The sequence below is a fragment of the Rhinolophus sinicus genome, chromosome 12 (assembly GCF_057876585.1).
Source record: "Rhinolophus sinicus isolate RSI-liver-muscle chromosome 12, RSI-T2T, whole genome shotgun sequence".
NCBI lineage: Eukaryota > Metazoa > Chordata > Mammalia > Chiroptera > Rhinolophidae > Rhinolophus > Rhinolophus sinicus.
In genome coordinates this window covers 23670776-23686287 of record NC_142512.1, presented here as the reverse complement: position 1 = coordinate 23686287, position 15512 = coordinate 23670776, and the positions used below count along the sequence as shown (strand labels likewise).

At 46.0% G+C, this 15512-nt stretch overlaps 2 protein-coding genes across 5 annotated transcripts in view; one reads left to right on the top strand and one right to left on the bottom strand.

Annotated features, from left to right (window-relative positions):
* Positions 1-1202: 1202 nt before the first annotated feature.
* H2BN1 (H2B.N variant histone 1) lies at positions 1203-13995 on the bottom strand. 4 transcript variants are annotated; one of them, XM_088802075.1, is made up of 4 exons: positions 13858-13989; positions 4613-4701; positions 3760-4522; positions 1203-1609 (listed from the first exon to the last, which is right to left on the bottom strand). In XM_088802075.1, exons 3-4 carry the CDS (start codon positions 3916-3918, stop codon positions 1427-1429), a joined length of 342 nt encoding a protein of 113 aa, XP_088658201.1. In that variant the 5' UTR covers positions 3919-4522; positions 4613-4701; positions 13858-13989; the 3' UTR covers positions 1203-1426. The 4 variants fall into 4 exon arrangements, 2 of the variants coding, with proteins under 2 accessions (XP_088658201.1, XP_088658200.1); XM_088802074.1 differs by having other exon boundaries at positions 13838-13967; XR_012492177.2 differs by lacking the exons at positions 3760-4522; positions 4613-4701 and having other exon boundaries at positions 1472-1609; positions 13858-13995.
* Positions 13841-15512, top strand: part of MYO1D (myosin ID) — a 285824-nt gene continuing 284152 nt past the window's right edge. The window contains exon 1 of the mRNA XM_019732584.3: positions 13841-13973. Within this exon, the coding sequence (XP_019588143.1) occupies positions 13879-13973 (95 nt within the window). The 5' untranslated portion in view covers positions 13841-13878. The remainder of the gene's footprint in view (positions 13974-15512) is intronic.

Here is a 15512-nt window from a genome sequence, read left to right as displayed (position 1 = left end):
ACACGTCCATAATGGACTTCTCATGTCCAGAATTGAATCTTCTCCCCCAACCCCTGCCCTCCTTTCCTTAGTCTTCTCGATCTCTGGAACTGACACTAGTGGGGGTTTTACTTTAATGTAAAACCTCATTAGCATCCACTGCACTGCTCAAGCTCAAAATCTGGGAATCCTCACTTTTCCCTTCACTCCACATATTCATTCCATTAGCAAATACTACTAATGATTCTGTCTCAAATTCATTTAGATTCTGTTCATTTCTTTCCATCTTGACTGCTACCCACACTCCCGCGGGCCACTGAACTGCATCTCTTCACTAAGCTGATGCAAAATACTTCTAACTAATCTTCCCCTGTCCACACTCTCTTCAATCTGTTCTCGACAGAACAGCCAAGAGTGACGGACATGTTCTGTATCGTCATGTAAAACTTGGAGACATACTTAAGGTTTGTACACTTTACTGTAGGCTACATGTCAATGAAAACAACTAAAAAAGATGTCAATTCCCGAGTCAGACTCCTTCAGCGGCTTCCTACCGTCCTGGGAATGGAAACCAAGCCCTGCATGACTTGGCCCCAGGCTTCTTCTCCAACCTCATCCTCTACTGTACTTCTCCCTTGCTTGTTAAAACCGAGCTGCCCTGACTTATGTTGGTCTCTAACAAGCTAAAAGCGTTCCTGGCTGCCTCAGGACCTTTGTTCAGACTGTCGTTCCCTGAGCCCACACTCCCATGCTTAGCACCTTCTCTTCCTTCACGTGACCAGGCTTTCCCAGGCATCATCCTGTTTATTCTTTCTGCCCCTAAGTGATTGCATTTTTATAATACTATTATCATTGTTTTTTCCACCGTGGGGAGCAGCATATCCATTTGACAGACATGTATTACATACAAGCTATTACACTAAATGCTACATAGATAACCAACATCATGAGACTTATACTCCAAGAGCAAATGGAACCCTTCTGACTTTATTTTTCAGTTCCTATAAATAAGGTAGGGGTGCTTAAATTTTTTTAAAAAAATCATCAGTTTATTCCAGTGCAGCAGCCTCCACCGTTGGGCTGAAGGGGGGAGAGATGGTGAGTAGACCGTGTCATAGATTGAATTGTGTCCCCTAAAAAGACAACAGTTAGGCTCAAAGCAGGGAAGAAGCATTCCTAAGAAAAATATAAAAGCCACAGACGAGAAGCTTCACACACACACACAACAAGAGAAAATACCTTTTATTTATTATTATTTTTTTTCCCACAAATTAAGTCAGAGGCTAAAAATCCAGGACCCAGCGTCCAGGTGGATTCATCAAGACTCCTGGTGCAGCAGGCAGTTCTCAGAGACCTTGTTTTCCAACACAGCCCACTGACATATTTTATTTTTCTTGACAAGTGCAATCGTCTCAACAACAGGGCCACTCAGAACCACTTCATTTATTCAAAAGCTCTTCCGAGAGGATCTCTGCTTGACTGCTTCAAGGATCTCCCTGCTGGTGACGGCCCTTCTGTGGTTGTAGAAGGACAGCCTAACCGCCTCCAGGCTAACCCACTCCAGTCGCCAATCCTCCAGAGAGCCCAGTGCATCCAAGACCCAGGAACATCCACTGAAGTCTGGGTGGGTCTGGGGGAGAAATGACACAAGGGTGAGACAGGGAAGTGAAGGCTTCCATAGTGAGTAATTTTGGGTGTAACCCAGCACCTACAGTTTCCATGGATTCATGCACCCCTGGAACCACAAGAACCATCCGAAGGGACAATGGTAGGGATGTGATGAAAGAAATGAGCCCATTGTGTCTATCAACTGTTGGGGGCTGGGGGGCGGGGAATGTAGCTGGTGAGAAAGATAGCCCTTGTCTGGATAATACAGACGAATTCTCATCGCTTCAACTTTTGTGCCTCAGTATCTTCTAACAGAATCAGAGTTAACATCCAACACCTTCTGAGAATAGGCAATATACCTTTAGTTTAGGGTGTACTGTCACACTCTGTACTGCATGTCAGTAAGCCTTTTACTTTAACCCTTCTCAGTTTCCAGCTTTACTGCCTTGTGCCAACATGATCTCCAGCCAAGCTGAGAAAACTTGCTCTTCCTTGGATGGATGTGTCCCTGTGTTTTCCGGTCTCCACGCCACTGTGTATCTGTCACCTCTACCTACCATGCCCACACCCAACCCCAACGTTCAAATCCTCTCTTTCCTTGAAGGCTCCTCCTGCTTATCTACATTCCACACACCCTTACTGAGTCCCTCCTGCCACCCAGGATCAGAGCGCCGTGTTCTCAGACCCGTTATCACAGCTGCTATGTCATTAGCATTCTCGTCTCAAGTGAGAGAGGCAGCTGGAGTACTCAAAAAACACGCTGCCCTGACAGTCACCCACCCAGGGCTCTAACCCTAACTCCGTCTGGACGTGAGACGGCAGGTAAGCAGGTCAGAGTCTCACACTGGGCCTGTTTCTTTTCCATGAAAGGAAAGGCTTGCAGCGGGATTCGAAAAGATTCCCCTGGTTCTAATAATGCACAAGTATTTCCTTCATTTCCCCTCCAGGACGGTGAGCCCGTTTACACTAGAGACCACACCTGAACTCCCACAGCAGAACTGGCTTGACACTACATGCATGTACCCAACCAACGTCTTGTTTTATTCTCACAGCGGCCTGAGAGGCAAACCCCAGGCACAGACCCAACCATTTGGAAACTTGAAGCAGCAGCGTGGCCTGCCAGACCCGCGCAGCTGAGGACAGGTCAAGTTAAGACTAAAGATTAGAGGACTGCTTAGTGTAAGCATGCCCACAGAAGGCCCTTCCAGCCAAATGTGGGATCTCCAGCCCTGGTTCTCAACTGGGGATGAGTTTGCCCTCCGGGGGATATTGGGCAATGTCTGTGGACATTTTTGGTTGTTACAACTGGGAGGGAGGGTGCTACCGGCGTTGAGTGGGTAGAGGCCAGAGGTGCTGGGTAACATCCTACAATGCATAGGACGGTCCCCCACAGCAAAGAAGTACCCAGCCCCATCCTGTCCTATGCTGTGATTGAGAAACCCTGCTCTACATTACATATCTTCTCTCCTCTTGTCTTTCCTTCATCCCTTTTTCCCTTTTCCCAGGATAAGCAACAGACTCCAGTGATGCTACGGGAATAGAGGGCGCTTTGGTACAATTACACACACGAACACTCAGCCTTGTTTCATGGTCATAAAGAAGTAAAATCCAAAATCAAGCCTTAACACATCTTTCACAGAATCTCCTTACTCTCTTCCCCATCGCTTCTTGTGCACGGGAAGACTTTCCCAATTTTGTTTTCTATAACATGTATGCTACGGGGTGAGAGTGGGTGGGCAGGAAGAAGGCACAAAGGTGTCTTCTCACTTTAGGTACATGCTAAGCACAAAGGACCATTACATGAAAACCTCATACATGCAACTCTTCCAAGTGCAAAAATAGACTCAGTGGTGAATTCCCCATCTATAAGAAAAGGGGAGGGCATTTAAGAATCAGTTTACAGATTGCCTGTCAACAGATACAAGAAAGAGAGACACTAAGAGCTCAGGTGTTCAGAGCTGCTGCCAACAAAAAGAAAGCCAAGGGGAGAAGATAGCAGCCGTCAGCAGATCCAGTTAACAGAAGGTGTTTGCACACAACTCTTTAGGAACTCAAATGTGTGAAGAAGGACTCTCGTGTCAGAATAAGTTGAAATCAAGAACTCACCCAAGGCCATTAGCATGATAACTATCTTGGTCATTCTAAACTTCTACAAAGAGAGTCCCAACTTACCTGCTTTAGGATTTTCCCCATGTAACCAAAATAGGCCTCCTTCTTCTTCCTCCTCTTCATCCCAAAGGCTGAGCTGGCCCAACCATACTTCTTTCTGGTGGGGATGTAAGTTTTCATCTTCTTAGGGAATCTCAGGCCACGTAAGCAAATGAAGTACATGTGGAAGCCTTAATCCTTACACTTCCAGCTCCGAGCGCTAGTTGCAGACAAGTGTATGCTCCGAAGAGGTTTTATAAGAAGAGCTGGAAGGCAGTCCTTCCTAATAAAATGAGTGATGAGTGAATGCACCTGCCACAGATGGATGGTCTCAGAATCCTTAAGAGACATCAGGTGTAGAGTCGAAAGCAGGATTGTGTTTAATTTCTGAAAAGTGCATGACGCAGGAATCTTAAAATCTTAAGCTTTCTTCTGCTCTATCCCAGGTGAAAGAGGAAGTGGCCATTCTGAGGTAATGGCCATCAGTGTTTCAGGCAACACTCATCTTGGAAGTTCTTCTTTTTAGGTGTCTAATTCCAGGTGTTCTTATTACAGTGGTTCTTAGCCACAAAATTTTCAATTCAGAAGGATGGGGAGTGGAATCCTGGAAGCTGCATTTTCCTAAAGCATCCCAGGTGAAATCTAATGACCAGCCAGATTTGGGATTCACTGGTCTATAAAACCTTCCCGAAGCAACGACACATGAATTGGGGTTGGGACAGCTCTTCAGGGACATTATGCTTATGCCCTGTGTGTTTGTATTTGCGTTGGGAAAGAAATGTATCTCCTGAAAGGCAAGTCCATACCTGGTTATGCAATCGCAATCAGTAACTCAGGTGATAAAAACATGCATAGAAAAGCCAGGAAGTCATTGTACCTTAGACTGAATGTTGAGAAATCGTAGATAGAGAGGCTGTGCACTCCCTGTAATTAGTATATCAGTTCAGCAACCAGGAAGTGACCAGTCTGACAGAAACCAACAGATAAGATGTTACCAGAGAGCCAGGGTGTCAAAAGAAAAGAAGAACCAGCCCAGAGCAGATACCCTTTGCTCCCCCCATCTGGTTATGAGCCCACCAAAGCCCGGGAGGTGAGGGGGACTGGTGGATAGCAGTACTGTCAGCTTACATTCATTGAGGCCTAACTATGTCCCAGACCCCACGCTAAATGCTTAACATACTTTACCTCATTTAATTATCATAGCAACATTGTGAGGTAAGATATTAATATTACGCTAACTTTGCAGAAGAGAAAACTAAGTTTCACAGGGCATACGTGACTTGCCCGGGTCACTGACAGGGCAGACGTGGCAGAACCCGCCCCTGAGCCTTTGCTTCTCACACTCCACCCCACACTCCGCCACCTTCCAAAGCTGAACACCAGAGCCCGCCATCCTTGTCGTTACACATACACACTCTGCACAGTTGCTATGTACATGTGTGTATTTACTGATGGAGAACTTTGATTGTAACTTATCCTTAGTGCAGGCCCCATTAATTCTTCTGAATTGATCCTTGGATAACAACAACAACTGAAACTAAACCGAACGCTTCTATGAAAGGAAAAAGTGGTTCCCTATGACCCGGGTGACAAAGCCATGTCCCACCCACCACCCCACTCCATCTCTCCTTACTGCTCTATTTAAATGTATAGTATAGGATGAAGTGAATTAGAAGTTCTAATGCAAAGAAGTAAATACAAATGGGCAGGTATCATCAAGTCTCCGAGGGACGGTGCAATGGTCAGGCCAGGAGGGAACTGTACCGGGATTATAACATCAAGAGGAGAGCTTTTGGGAAAGGGGAAGAAGAACAGATGCGGTGTTGTGGTTGGGAGTGTAGCACAGACATCCTGACCAGATGGCACTCACTCATTCAAAAATATTCTGCAAGTTTTGATCCCTTCCTAAGTGCAAATCCATGGCCATATATGGAACTGGTAATAAATTCCCAGCAGGAATCACGAAAGTCACACCGAAGAAAATCATAGACTGTGATCAGAAGACTCACAGGCCGATATTAGAAATCTTAGTCTGCTAAAAAGGACAGGCAATCAATTATTACCTGCCACTCATTTCCCTATCCTGGAGACAAAGGAAGCAATTTCACAAATAGCAATGCTAGCACGTATTTACGGAGGGCTTACTGCCTTCCTTGAATTATGTGAAGTCCTTTATAGTCGTCATTTCATGGTTCTAATACTCAGAGAAGCGTTTTATCATCTCTTTAATAAACATAAGGAAACTGTGGTTTATACAGATGAGCCAATTTGTTCAAGGTCACACAAGCAGTAAGTTGCAGAGCTAGGGATTACACTCTGGTGTGTCTGATACCACAATTCCCATCAATATTTCTCCAGGTTAGGCCCCCTGCCCACCTGCAGCAGAATCTCCTGGGCTGCTAATTAACATGAAGATCCTCAACCCCGTTCCTAAGCCTCTGGTACAGATACCTGAAGTTTTGGTGCCTCTGCACCAGCACTACCTCCCGACTCTGGAGAAAATGCTGCCTTGAACCGAATCCTATTCAGAACAGAAGAGCTAATGAGAGACTTGGAAAGAATGGGAACACTAGGAGAAAGAGATTGTGACATGGCTAAGAGATAAGCACAGTCAGACACAGACCTTAGAAATGGAGAAGGCGGAGTTCAAAGAGATCAGAGAAAAGAGAGTTAGGATTCTGTGATAGAAATTCCAAAAGGCAGATCAACTCAAGAAAAACAGGAGGCTCTTCTTTAACGGGCTATGACCGTGGCTCCCCTCCTGGATTACAGTTCCCTTCCACCGGGTCCTGTCTTGGTGGAATATCAGATCTAAAGGATAAACCAAGCTCCTAAACAGGAATAATGAGTAACAAGAGCAGAAGATGGGACCGTTGGAAGCTGGTTGGCATACAGGACATGGAGTGAGTCTGGGCAGTGATTCAGGAGGAAGACTGAGTGAAAAGGAGTTGGAATCTGTTTTTATGTGGAGATGTCTGCAGGGGGCTGGGGAGGCCTAATGAGTCAAATGGCCCAGGCAGGTCTACGCATCTTAGCATATTATAGATGGGATTCAGGCGTTGGGTGGGATATTGGATTACATGACCTCTGAGGTTCGGTGGAGTCAACTTTTAAATCATTGAAACTTTCCCCCTGTATCATTTCTTTAGGGTTAGGTTGTCAGAATTTGGATGGAAGTACTGCTCATATTATTTCTACCTCTAGATAGTCTGAAGAATTAATCCAATGGATTGGAAAAAGTCAGAGGGTCACACTGTGCATTTTAATGTCAACTTATTTCAAGATCTTAACTCTAGGAGATGGGCGATGCTGCAGCTCCCCAGCTGAGAAACTCTGGGTGAATGGCAGGAGGAGAGGGGATTTGAGAAGCAAATTAGAATGTGACATCATACCTTGATACTCAAGGTATGAGTACTCAAGGTATGATGTCACATTCTTCCTGGAATGTCAGTTCATAGACACTAACCAAATGTTATTGGTGAGTGATTAGTATAATACTAACTACTCACTACTTTGTCAAGGTGGAGGGAAGAAAGCAAGTGGAATTTTTCCCAACCCCACAATATCTGTAACCACTACCCTGAGCTTTTGGAAGAAAAAGGGCATGTGGAAAAGGAGGACATCAGCCCCCCCACTTAGGAATGGGGTAGAGTAGCACTGGGGTTACTCAGAGGAAATCAGGGTGCTGTCCTCCCTACTTCTCTTTACTCTTTCTCATGAGCAACGTCTCACAAATGGATGTCCACGTAGGGTAGTACAAACAACCCGCTACCCAGATCAGAAGTTTTAAGTCTGGTCTCAGCTCTGCCAGTGCCTCACGCTGGCCTAGTCAGTCAGCTGCTCTTCCTGGGACTCTGTTTCCCCACCTGTAGAGGGGTGTTTGTTTGATTATTTGAGCATTTAGACTCTTACTATTCAAAGTCTGGTCTGCAAACTGGCAGCAGCAGCCTCACTTAGGGAACTTGTCAAAACGCAAATCTTGATCCACTAGGTCTACGATTGCTAACAAGTTCCTAAGTGATTCTTCTTTTGTTTCTTTTTAAGGAAGTAAGCGTTTATTTCCTTGTTTCGCAAATAAAGCTGCCTGTACTGATCCAAGTGACTCCTATACACTTTCAAGTTTGCGACCTTCTGCCTCAAGACATTACCAATCCACGCACTGACTATGGATGTGCCTTTTTGTTTTCCCTATCACATTCCCAAATTTCCTAGCTCTAGGACTACTTCCAATGGCCAAAATAGTTTGAGACTTAGTGGTTTCCTAGCTTTGGGCTTAGAGAAATGCCACATGCTCCTTGAAATATACTACTACGACATCTATGTACACACATCTACTACTAAATTAACCCACTAATTAATTCACCTGTTTTATTCAAGAAATCCCTAAGGGACACCAAGTCGCAGCTTGAGGGCTCAAAATAAAAGGATGGGATAGTGCATGGCACCTGCCCTAGAAAGTTGAGGGACATGTCTACACAGCCAACTCCAACTCAGTGTGATCAGCACGACATAATGAGCAAAACGATACATTCCAGTGAAATGTTTATACTCAGAAACTCGTTGTCCTCGGCAGAACAAATTCTGGAGGCAGTCCCAGGCTGTGCCCGCCTCCACCACCCGACTGTCTTTTCTGTGGCCTTAAATCTGTGCATCCTCTAACCACAGAGGAGGATGTGCTCCTGGGACAGTCCCTGTCGAGTGACTCACTGCCAGTGATGACTTGCTTAAGTTCTTCTCCATTCCCCAATGTTGAGGACCTATATGACGGGACGCTTCCCTTAGCTCAGGGGTTCTTACCTCGGGATCCATAGACAGGTTATTTTGGGCAGGGGTGTCGGAGAGGGCACCAGGTGCAAACTGTTTTGTGTATGTGCTTAAATACGTTTGCCTTGGGAGAGAAAGTCCACACGTTTTCATAGAAGGATGATGAAACCTAAAATTTGAGCACCAGTGTCTTGCTACTGTCCCCCTGCTGCCCCAAGACCCTGGCAGTGGCAGCCCCTTCCTTCTCCGTTTTGTCCTCCATCACCTCCAGCTCTTGAGCTGGTATCTCCAGACTTCCTCTGTGCTTAGCTGGAGTGCGTTACAAGGAGCTTGGTCTGCTTTATCAGCCATTCCAAAGAGCTAAAGAAAGATACTTGTCCCCAACCCAACACCGTCACAGCTAAGCACAGCTGGGCCACAGAGTCAGTGGGGAAAGAAATTCCTGGAACCCAGAACCAGGTCTGCAGTAACTGGCTGGCTCATCCTCTGTCTTTAAAATCGCTAGAGGTGAGAAGATGAAAGATTTCAGTCCCTTTCTGGGCTGAAATCGGGGTGGTTTATGACAGTGACCTCTGCTATGTAAACTCCCGTTCCTTTGTCCTGTGAGATGTCTATACAGTGAAAGGCAGGGGTGAGGAAGTGGGGGGAGGGGTCTACAGGTGGGCAAGTTGTCAATGACACCAGGCAAGCAACCGTTGGGTCTGTTTCTATGTTAAAAAATTTAGGCTTTCAGAAACCGTAGAGAGCATATATGCTGTCTTTGATGTATCATTCTGAGTTCAATCCAGCCTTATGCATGAAAGAGGAAGAAGCATGTTTTGAATAATATCTAAGGCAGAGAGTTCCATAGCATCTCTGTGTGGCTATGAGTGCATTATGAAGTTATTTTGCGACATACATTTGCCTTTCTACTTCTGCTCTAGAATGACTGGGATTTAGAAAATAAATTCATAAAATACCCTTTGAGTATGCTGTGTGACTGTTATTCCTAGCCTTTCTGCTTGTGTCTTGCAGGACTCCTGCTGAAATGAGTTGTCTTCACGGATGCAGAGCACCTGGTAAAGAAAGGGAGGGTGGGGCAGCCCAGAAGCATTCTGGGAAAGTAGAATGGGAGCAAATATTTGCTGTGGAAAATCCGGAGTTGATTTTCATGGATAACCTAGAGCAGATCGTCTACAGCAGCTGTCAACTACAGAAGAGTTTTCAGAACAACAGCTTTTGTTCAGTGTGAACATAGAGTGTGTAGGCTTGGCCCCAGGGGAGAAGTGAACACAGCCCTGAGAGCAGCTTCCAGGGGCAGGAGATGAGAATGCGATAAATGCCGCACAAAGACTGATTTTAATGCAGAAACTCTACCAAGGGGGTAGATTTACAACCTCACATTACATAAGCCATAGAGTCACAGACCATTCCATATTCATGTATCGAGCAAGTGTTTCTTCAGAGCTTCACGCCCTACGCACTGGGCTACTGGGTGCCAGAGTTATATCCAAGAACGGAACAGACACAGTTTCCAGCCCTCATGGCCCTTAGAGGCTAATAAGAGAGGTGGACTATAGGCTCAAGTGCATTCAGTGCTGTAACAGAGATGACACGTCCAGGATCTGTGGGAGCACAGAGGAGGGTCAGCCAAGCCCGACGTAGGAGACCACGGAAGCCTCCTTAGAGGAAATGATATTGAGGCTGAGATCTAAGGGAGGAGCTGGGCCATAGAGGTGAGGAGTGACGACAGGGAAGAGAATTTCAAGCAGAGAACAGGAAGTACTCTCTCTGGGGCACATGGTCCTATTGAATGACTAGGGTCGACTTTTAATTATTTTGTTTTTAAAACTGTCTGTTCAGTGTGTACAAGCTCCGACCACATCTACGGCAACCAGAGCTAACAGATATTCTGTAGCAGAGTTTTCAAAGTATGTGCTGGTTTTTTTCGGTTCTGGCAGGTGTGCAAACGTCTGATGTGACTTTCTAAAAAGTGTTATTTGATTTCTTAAAAATAAATTTTTAAAATTTTTGAACAGTTTTAAATCGCTATATGACTTTTAACTTTACATTTTGAAATAAACTCAAATTTACAGAAAAGTTACAAGAATAGTACTTTTAAACAGCTTCCAATTATATCCTATGGACACTTGTCTCATTAGGGAGACCACCTCAGGGATGATGTAGATGCCTGATCACTGCCCTGTACACCTGAAGCTGAAGCTGAACAATAATGAATGTCAACTATAACTATAACTATAACTATATATATAGTTACAAGAAGCGGAGTACAGCATTAGGAATAGAGACAGTGGAAATATAATGGCTCTGTGCAATGTCAGAGGGTTGTCCCTGTGAGAGGGATATAAATGATAAATGTCTAACTATTACATTGTTTTGTGTACCTAAAACCAATAAAAAAAAGGCTCCCAATTAACATTTTAACAATTAACATTTTGTTCTATTTGCTTTATTCATTTATATCTATCTACCTATATATATCCAAATTATTATTATTATTATTATATCATATTATCTTTGCCAAAAAATTTGAGAAGTCTTTTAGAAGGTATCTCCTAAGAACAAGGACATTCTCTAATAGGACCACAGTACAATTGTCAAATTCAGGAAAACTGTGATACTAGCTATACTACTATGTAACATAGAGTCTATATTCAAATTTCACCAATTGTCCCAATAATGTCCTTTACATTTTTCTAGTTTGAGATCCAGTCCAGGTCACACATTGCCTTTAGCTGTGTTATCTCTTTGGGGTCATTTAACCTGGCCTGGTGCCTCAGCTTTTCTTTGTCTTTCATGCCATTGATATTTTTGAAGAGTGCTGATTGGTTGTTTTATAGAATGGCCCATAATGTGGGTTTATTCGATGCTTCTTCACAGTTAGATTTAGTCGATGCATTTTTAGGAGGTGAGGGATGTTACGTCTTTTTTAGGAGCTCACATCACTCATCACATCACTCGTGATATCAGTGGGTCTCATAACTGGTGATGTAAACTTTTACTTTTTGGTTTTTGGTATATAACACATACATATCCAAATGTGTTTATATTCACATTTTATCACAATGGAGATTAATAATGCGCTAATCTGCTCTGCATATATTGGAACTTCCTGTAAATGTGTCGTTGATTAATAAGATTGTAGCTGTGTGTTGGTCTTTACAAAGGCTGGATGTAAAATTGTAGGAGTAACAAATTTCTGCTTAGCCATGTAAATCAGCATTTTCTTGAAACTGTAAAACCAAAACAACACACAAAAGTAAACTGGAATCCTGAGGCTGGTTTAAGGGGATGGAGAGCCCCATTGGACAGATCCCGGTTCATGAAAAGAACCTCATTGGTCTCAGGCCTGATTTTATACTAATTTGGGCTATTAAAATAAATTCATGAATTACCCTTTGCATATGATGTGTATATATTATATACATTGGGCTCCTGTACAAGATATTGATTAAAACAAGAGGTCCCTTGTTTTGGCCATTTGAAAAACCATAGCTGTATACCACTATAGATCATAACCACTATACAATCTTCTAACAATCCCAGGAAATACACATATATCCATTTACTAATGGGTCATTGAGCGTGGTTCCTGGTTGTTCCAAATTGCACAAAATTTGAGTTCTACTTGTGTCAACACATACCAATACGAACGTTTTAGGAATGTACCACACTCTATGTAATCACCTGCTTAGCCACTGACCAGCCCCCATAAATGACCCAAGCAAAGGACAGTCCTACGTTGGAAAGTATCTAGCCCAGAGGTCTTATTCTACAAATGAGGACACTGAGATCCAGAGAGGAGTCTTCGGAACAAGGAGAGCTGCTAATGGTAGTCAGACTGCAGCTCTGCCTATGCCAGGGGTTGGGGCAGTTTTTTGATGGCAGAAGTGCTCCCTTGGGCGGTGCTCAAGCTGCCTTCCTCTCGCTCTTGGCCAGGGTGGGTTGTTGGCAGTTGAAGCAGGCCTTGAGCAGGGTCCCTAGGGCTGGTTTACTCATCTCAAATTCAGCCACAGAGATGGAGCCCATCTAGATTTCCTAGTAGATTTTGGAATAAAAGATGGTACAAAAGGAAACAGCGCTGAAGAGGAGCTGCCTTAGAAAGCCATTTATAATACATTTTCATTGGGAAAATGCGGTCTAAGTTCCAAAAGAATTTTCCAAGCTCAACCAATGTATCCATGTGTTGGAGACCACTTAAACTCATTCCATTGCATTGAGCCATTGTAAATTTCATATGCCCATGTGCAAGGCAGTACAATAGCTACTCGGTGGGTGCCAAGGGAGACATGGGGAAGTTTAGGACATGTCCCCCTGTTCAGGAAACCTACAATAATCCCAGGGAGGTGATACATACATATATTAAAAACTTAACAATATGCGTGAATGTCAGATGACATGCACAGACGAGTGGAAGAGAAAAATGGATCACGGAACATTGGAGAAGGAAAGCAGTCTGCCGTGTAGCTAAAAGGTAGAGCTTGTAAGTCAAATGACCTGAATGAAACTGAAGCTTTCCCACTTCTTAGCAGTGTGGCAAGTTATTCTCTAAGGCACTTAAGACAGCTCGGGTCATTTTTTTCTCCCCAATATGTTAGCTATTATCTCAGTCTGAGCGTGAACCATTATTTCAAGGATGGAGAGGACGTGAGCAGAGGAGCAAGAGTGGGCTTCGCGGCAGGGTGATAAAATCATAATGAATTATCCTCGCGAAAAGCTCCACAAGCTACTTTTATAACTTTGTTGGCATTTACCAAGCACTGGCGGGAGGCGGCAATCTGGAAACTTGATTCCACCCACCCTCCTACGTCCTCGGTCCTTGGCACCGCCCTCCCCAGGTCCCAGCACCGGTCCCCAGGAGGCGCTGCCGCCACGCCGCTGAGCACGGTCCGCCGCGCGTCCCCGCCGCCCGCCCCGCGCGTGCGCGCCGCCCAGGTGAGGAGGCGGAGGCCTGCGCCACCGCGGGGCGGGGGACTCAGCCGGCCCGGCGGGACAGGGCGGAGCCCGACAGACCGGGGCGGAGCGCGGCGGGAGGCCGCAGAGCTGTGGCCAGACCCAGGCCAGAGGCGGGACCAGCCGCCGCCGTCTCCGTCTCAGTGTCCCGTCCCCCACAGCGCCAGGCAGCCGCCGCGGGAGAAGCGGAAACTGCCGGGTGCGCCGCGCCGACTGAGAGCGCGCCGAGGAGCAGCGGGGCGGCCTCCGTCCCGCCCAGACCGGCCAAGCGGCGCGCGGAGCCCCCTGCCTGGCAGCCCCCTGTCCCGCGCCGCGGCCCCGCCCCGGCCCCGCCCGAGCTCCCCGCGCGTCCCCGGACCGGACCCCGCGGCCCGATCGCGCCCACCTGAGCTCTTCTGCGCCCACCTGAGCCCGTACGCCGGCACCATGGCGGAGCAGGAGAGCCTGGAGTTCGGCAAGGCGGACTTCGTGCTGATGGACACCGTCTCCATGCCCGAGTTCATGGCCAACCTCCGGCTCAGGTGAGGGCGGAGCGGCCGTGCTCAGTGGCGCGAGCCTGCGCTTTCCCGAAAGGGGGCGCCCCTGCGGTGCGGCCGGATTGGGGGTGTCAGGGGCGCGCCGAGCCCGAGGGATGGAGTGCGGCCGGAACCGGGTATCCCGGGCTGTTGAGAAAGGACGCCCCGGGGCGCGGCCGCTTTGGAGTGTCACAGGCGTGCCGAGTTCAAGGGCTGCGCCTTCCTGAGAGGGGGTGTCGGTGGGTGCAGTCCCGACGCGGGGTGGGGGGCATAGAAGGGGTGTGCGGAGCTGGGGTGTGCGGAGCTGGAGGCAGCGATTGGGGCCGGGCAGGCTAGGGTGCTACCCCAGGTAAGTGATGTGGGCGGGCTAGGTGACCTCATGGAAACAAAAGTAAAGGAAAATAACTTAGGGAGAGTAGTGGCAGCCTCGAAATCCTGGGAAGACTACAGGGTTATTTTGGAGAGAAACTAGGGTCTCATCCCGGTTTCACACTTGCTTCTTTTCTTTTTCTCTTCTTTTTCCCCCCTCTCCTGGCGTGTCTCCATCACGTCATTCAGGATACTAAGGAGTGATCCCTGAGCTGTCTGTTCCGGGACACAGGCTATTTTTTAGTTACTCTCTAAACGTAATTAGACACGTTTCCAGACATCGAAGAGACTGCTCGGCTTGCCAGTGCCAAGATAAACTGTCTGAATTTGACAAGGCATCCATGGTTTCAGTTTTTTTTTTCCAAGGAGTTATGGATGGAGACCTTGTGCTATTGACATCCTTGAAAATGTAGTCACAACTCAACGCCCCAAAATGGGCTTCCCAGACCAATTTTTAAAGAAAGTCTTCTACATGCGATTATTTCTCTCTTGATAGAGTAATATGTAAACCGCTTTAAAGTAGTTTTACTTTTTAAAAACATTACAGTAAATGGAGTTTCAAAATAGAACTGAGTTTTGGTGTGTGTGTGTGTGTTTCCTGGACGTTCTAGACCTACTTCTTGTAAGGTTCACAGCTAAATGTCATGCCATGAGCTTATAAAGTGAAAATCAGAACCTAGTTTTGGGTGCTTAACTAACCCCACTTCTCGATATGAGTTTACCCCTGTTAGCCTTAATTTAAATTTGAAAACCTCTTTTACCCTTTGAAATTGAAAACCCTGTAGAGTCTTCATGTGTTCTTGGCCAGTCTTCTTGTCCCAGAGGATGGAGCAGGGGCATAGACCTGATTTTCTACACATACCTATCACAAACACATGTCAGTCGGCGTGTCTGAGTTTCCTCATTTGTAAAATAATGATCACCTTCAAGGTTTTTCAGCGCTTGCATTCTCTTTTGCTTTCACTTATCATTGGTTGCAGTCTCTACCAGGGAGGTTTGAATCTTAAGAAAGATTATTAATGTGAGCCAAGCTTAACTCCTATGTGCACAGAAGAGAACTTTGCAATTTAATTTTATGTTGTGCATGGATCTCTAGGAGGTAACATGGGAGGATCTAAAGAACTGCAAATGTGCTCCTTACACACTCAGAGAAGGGTCATGTCAGTGAAGACAGGG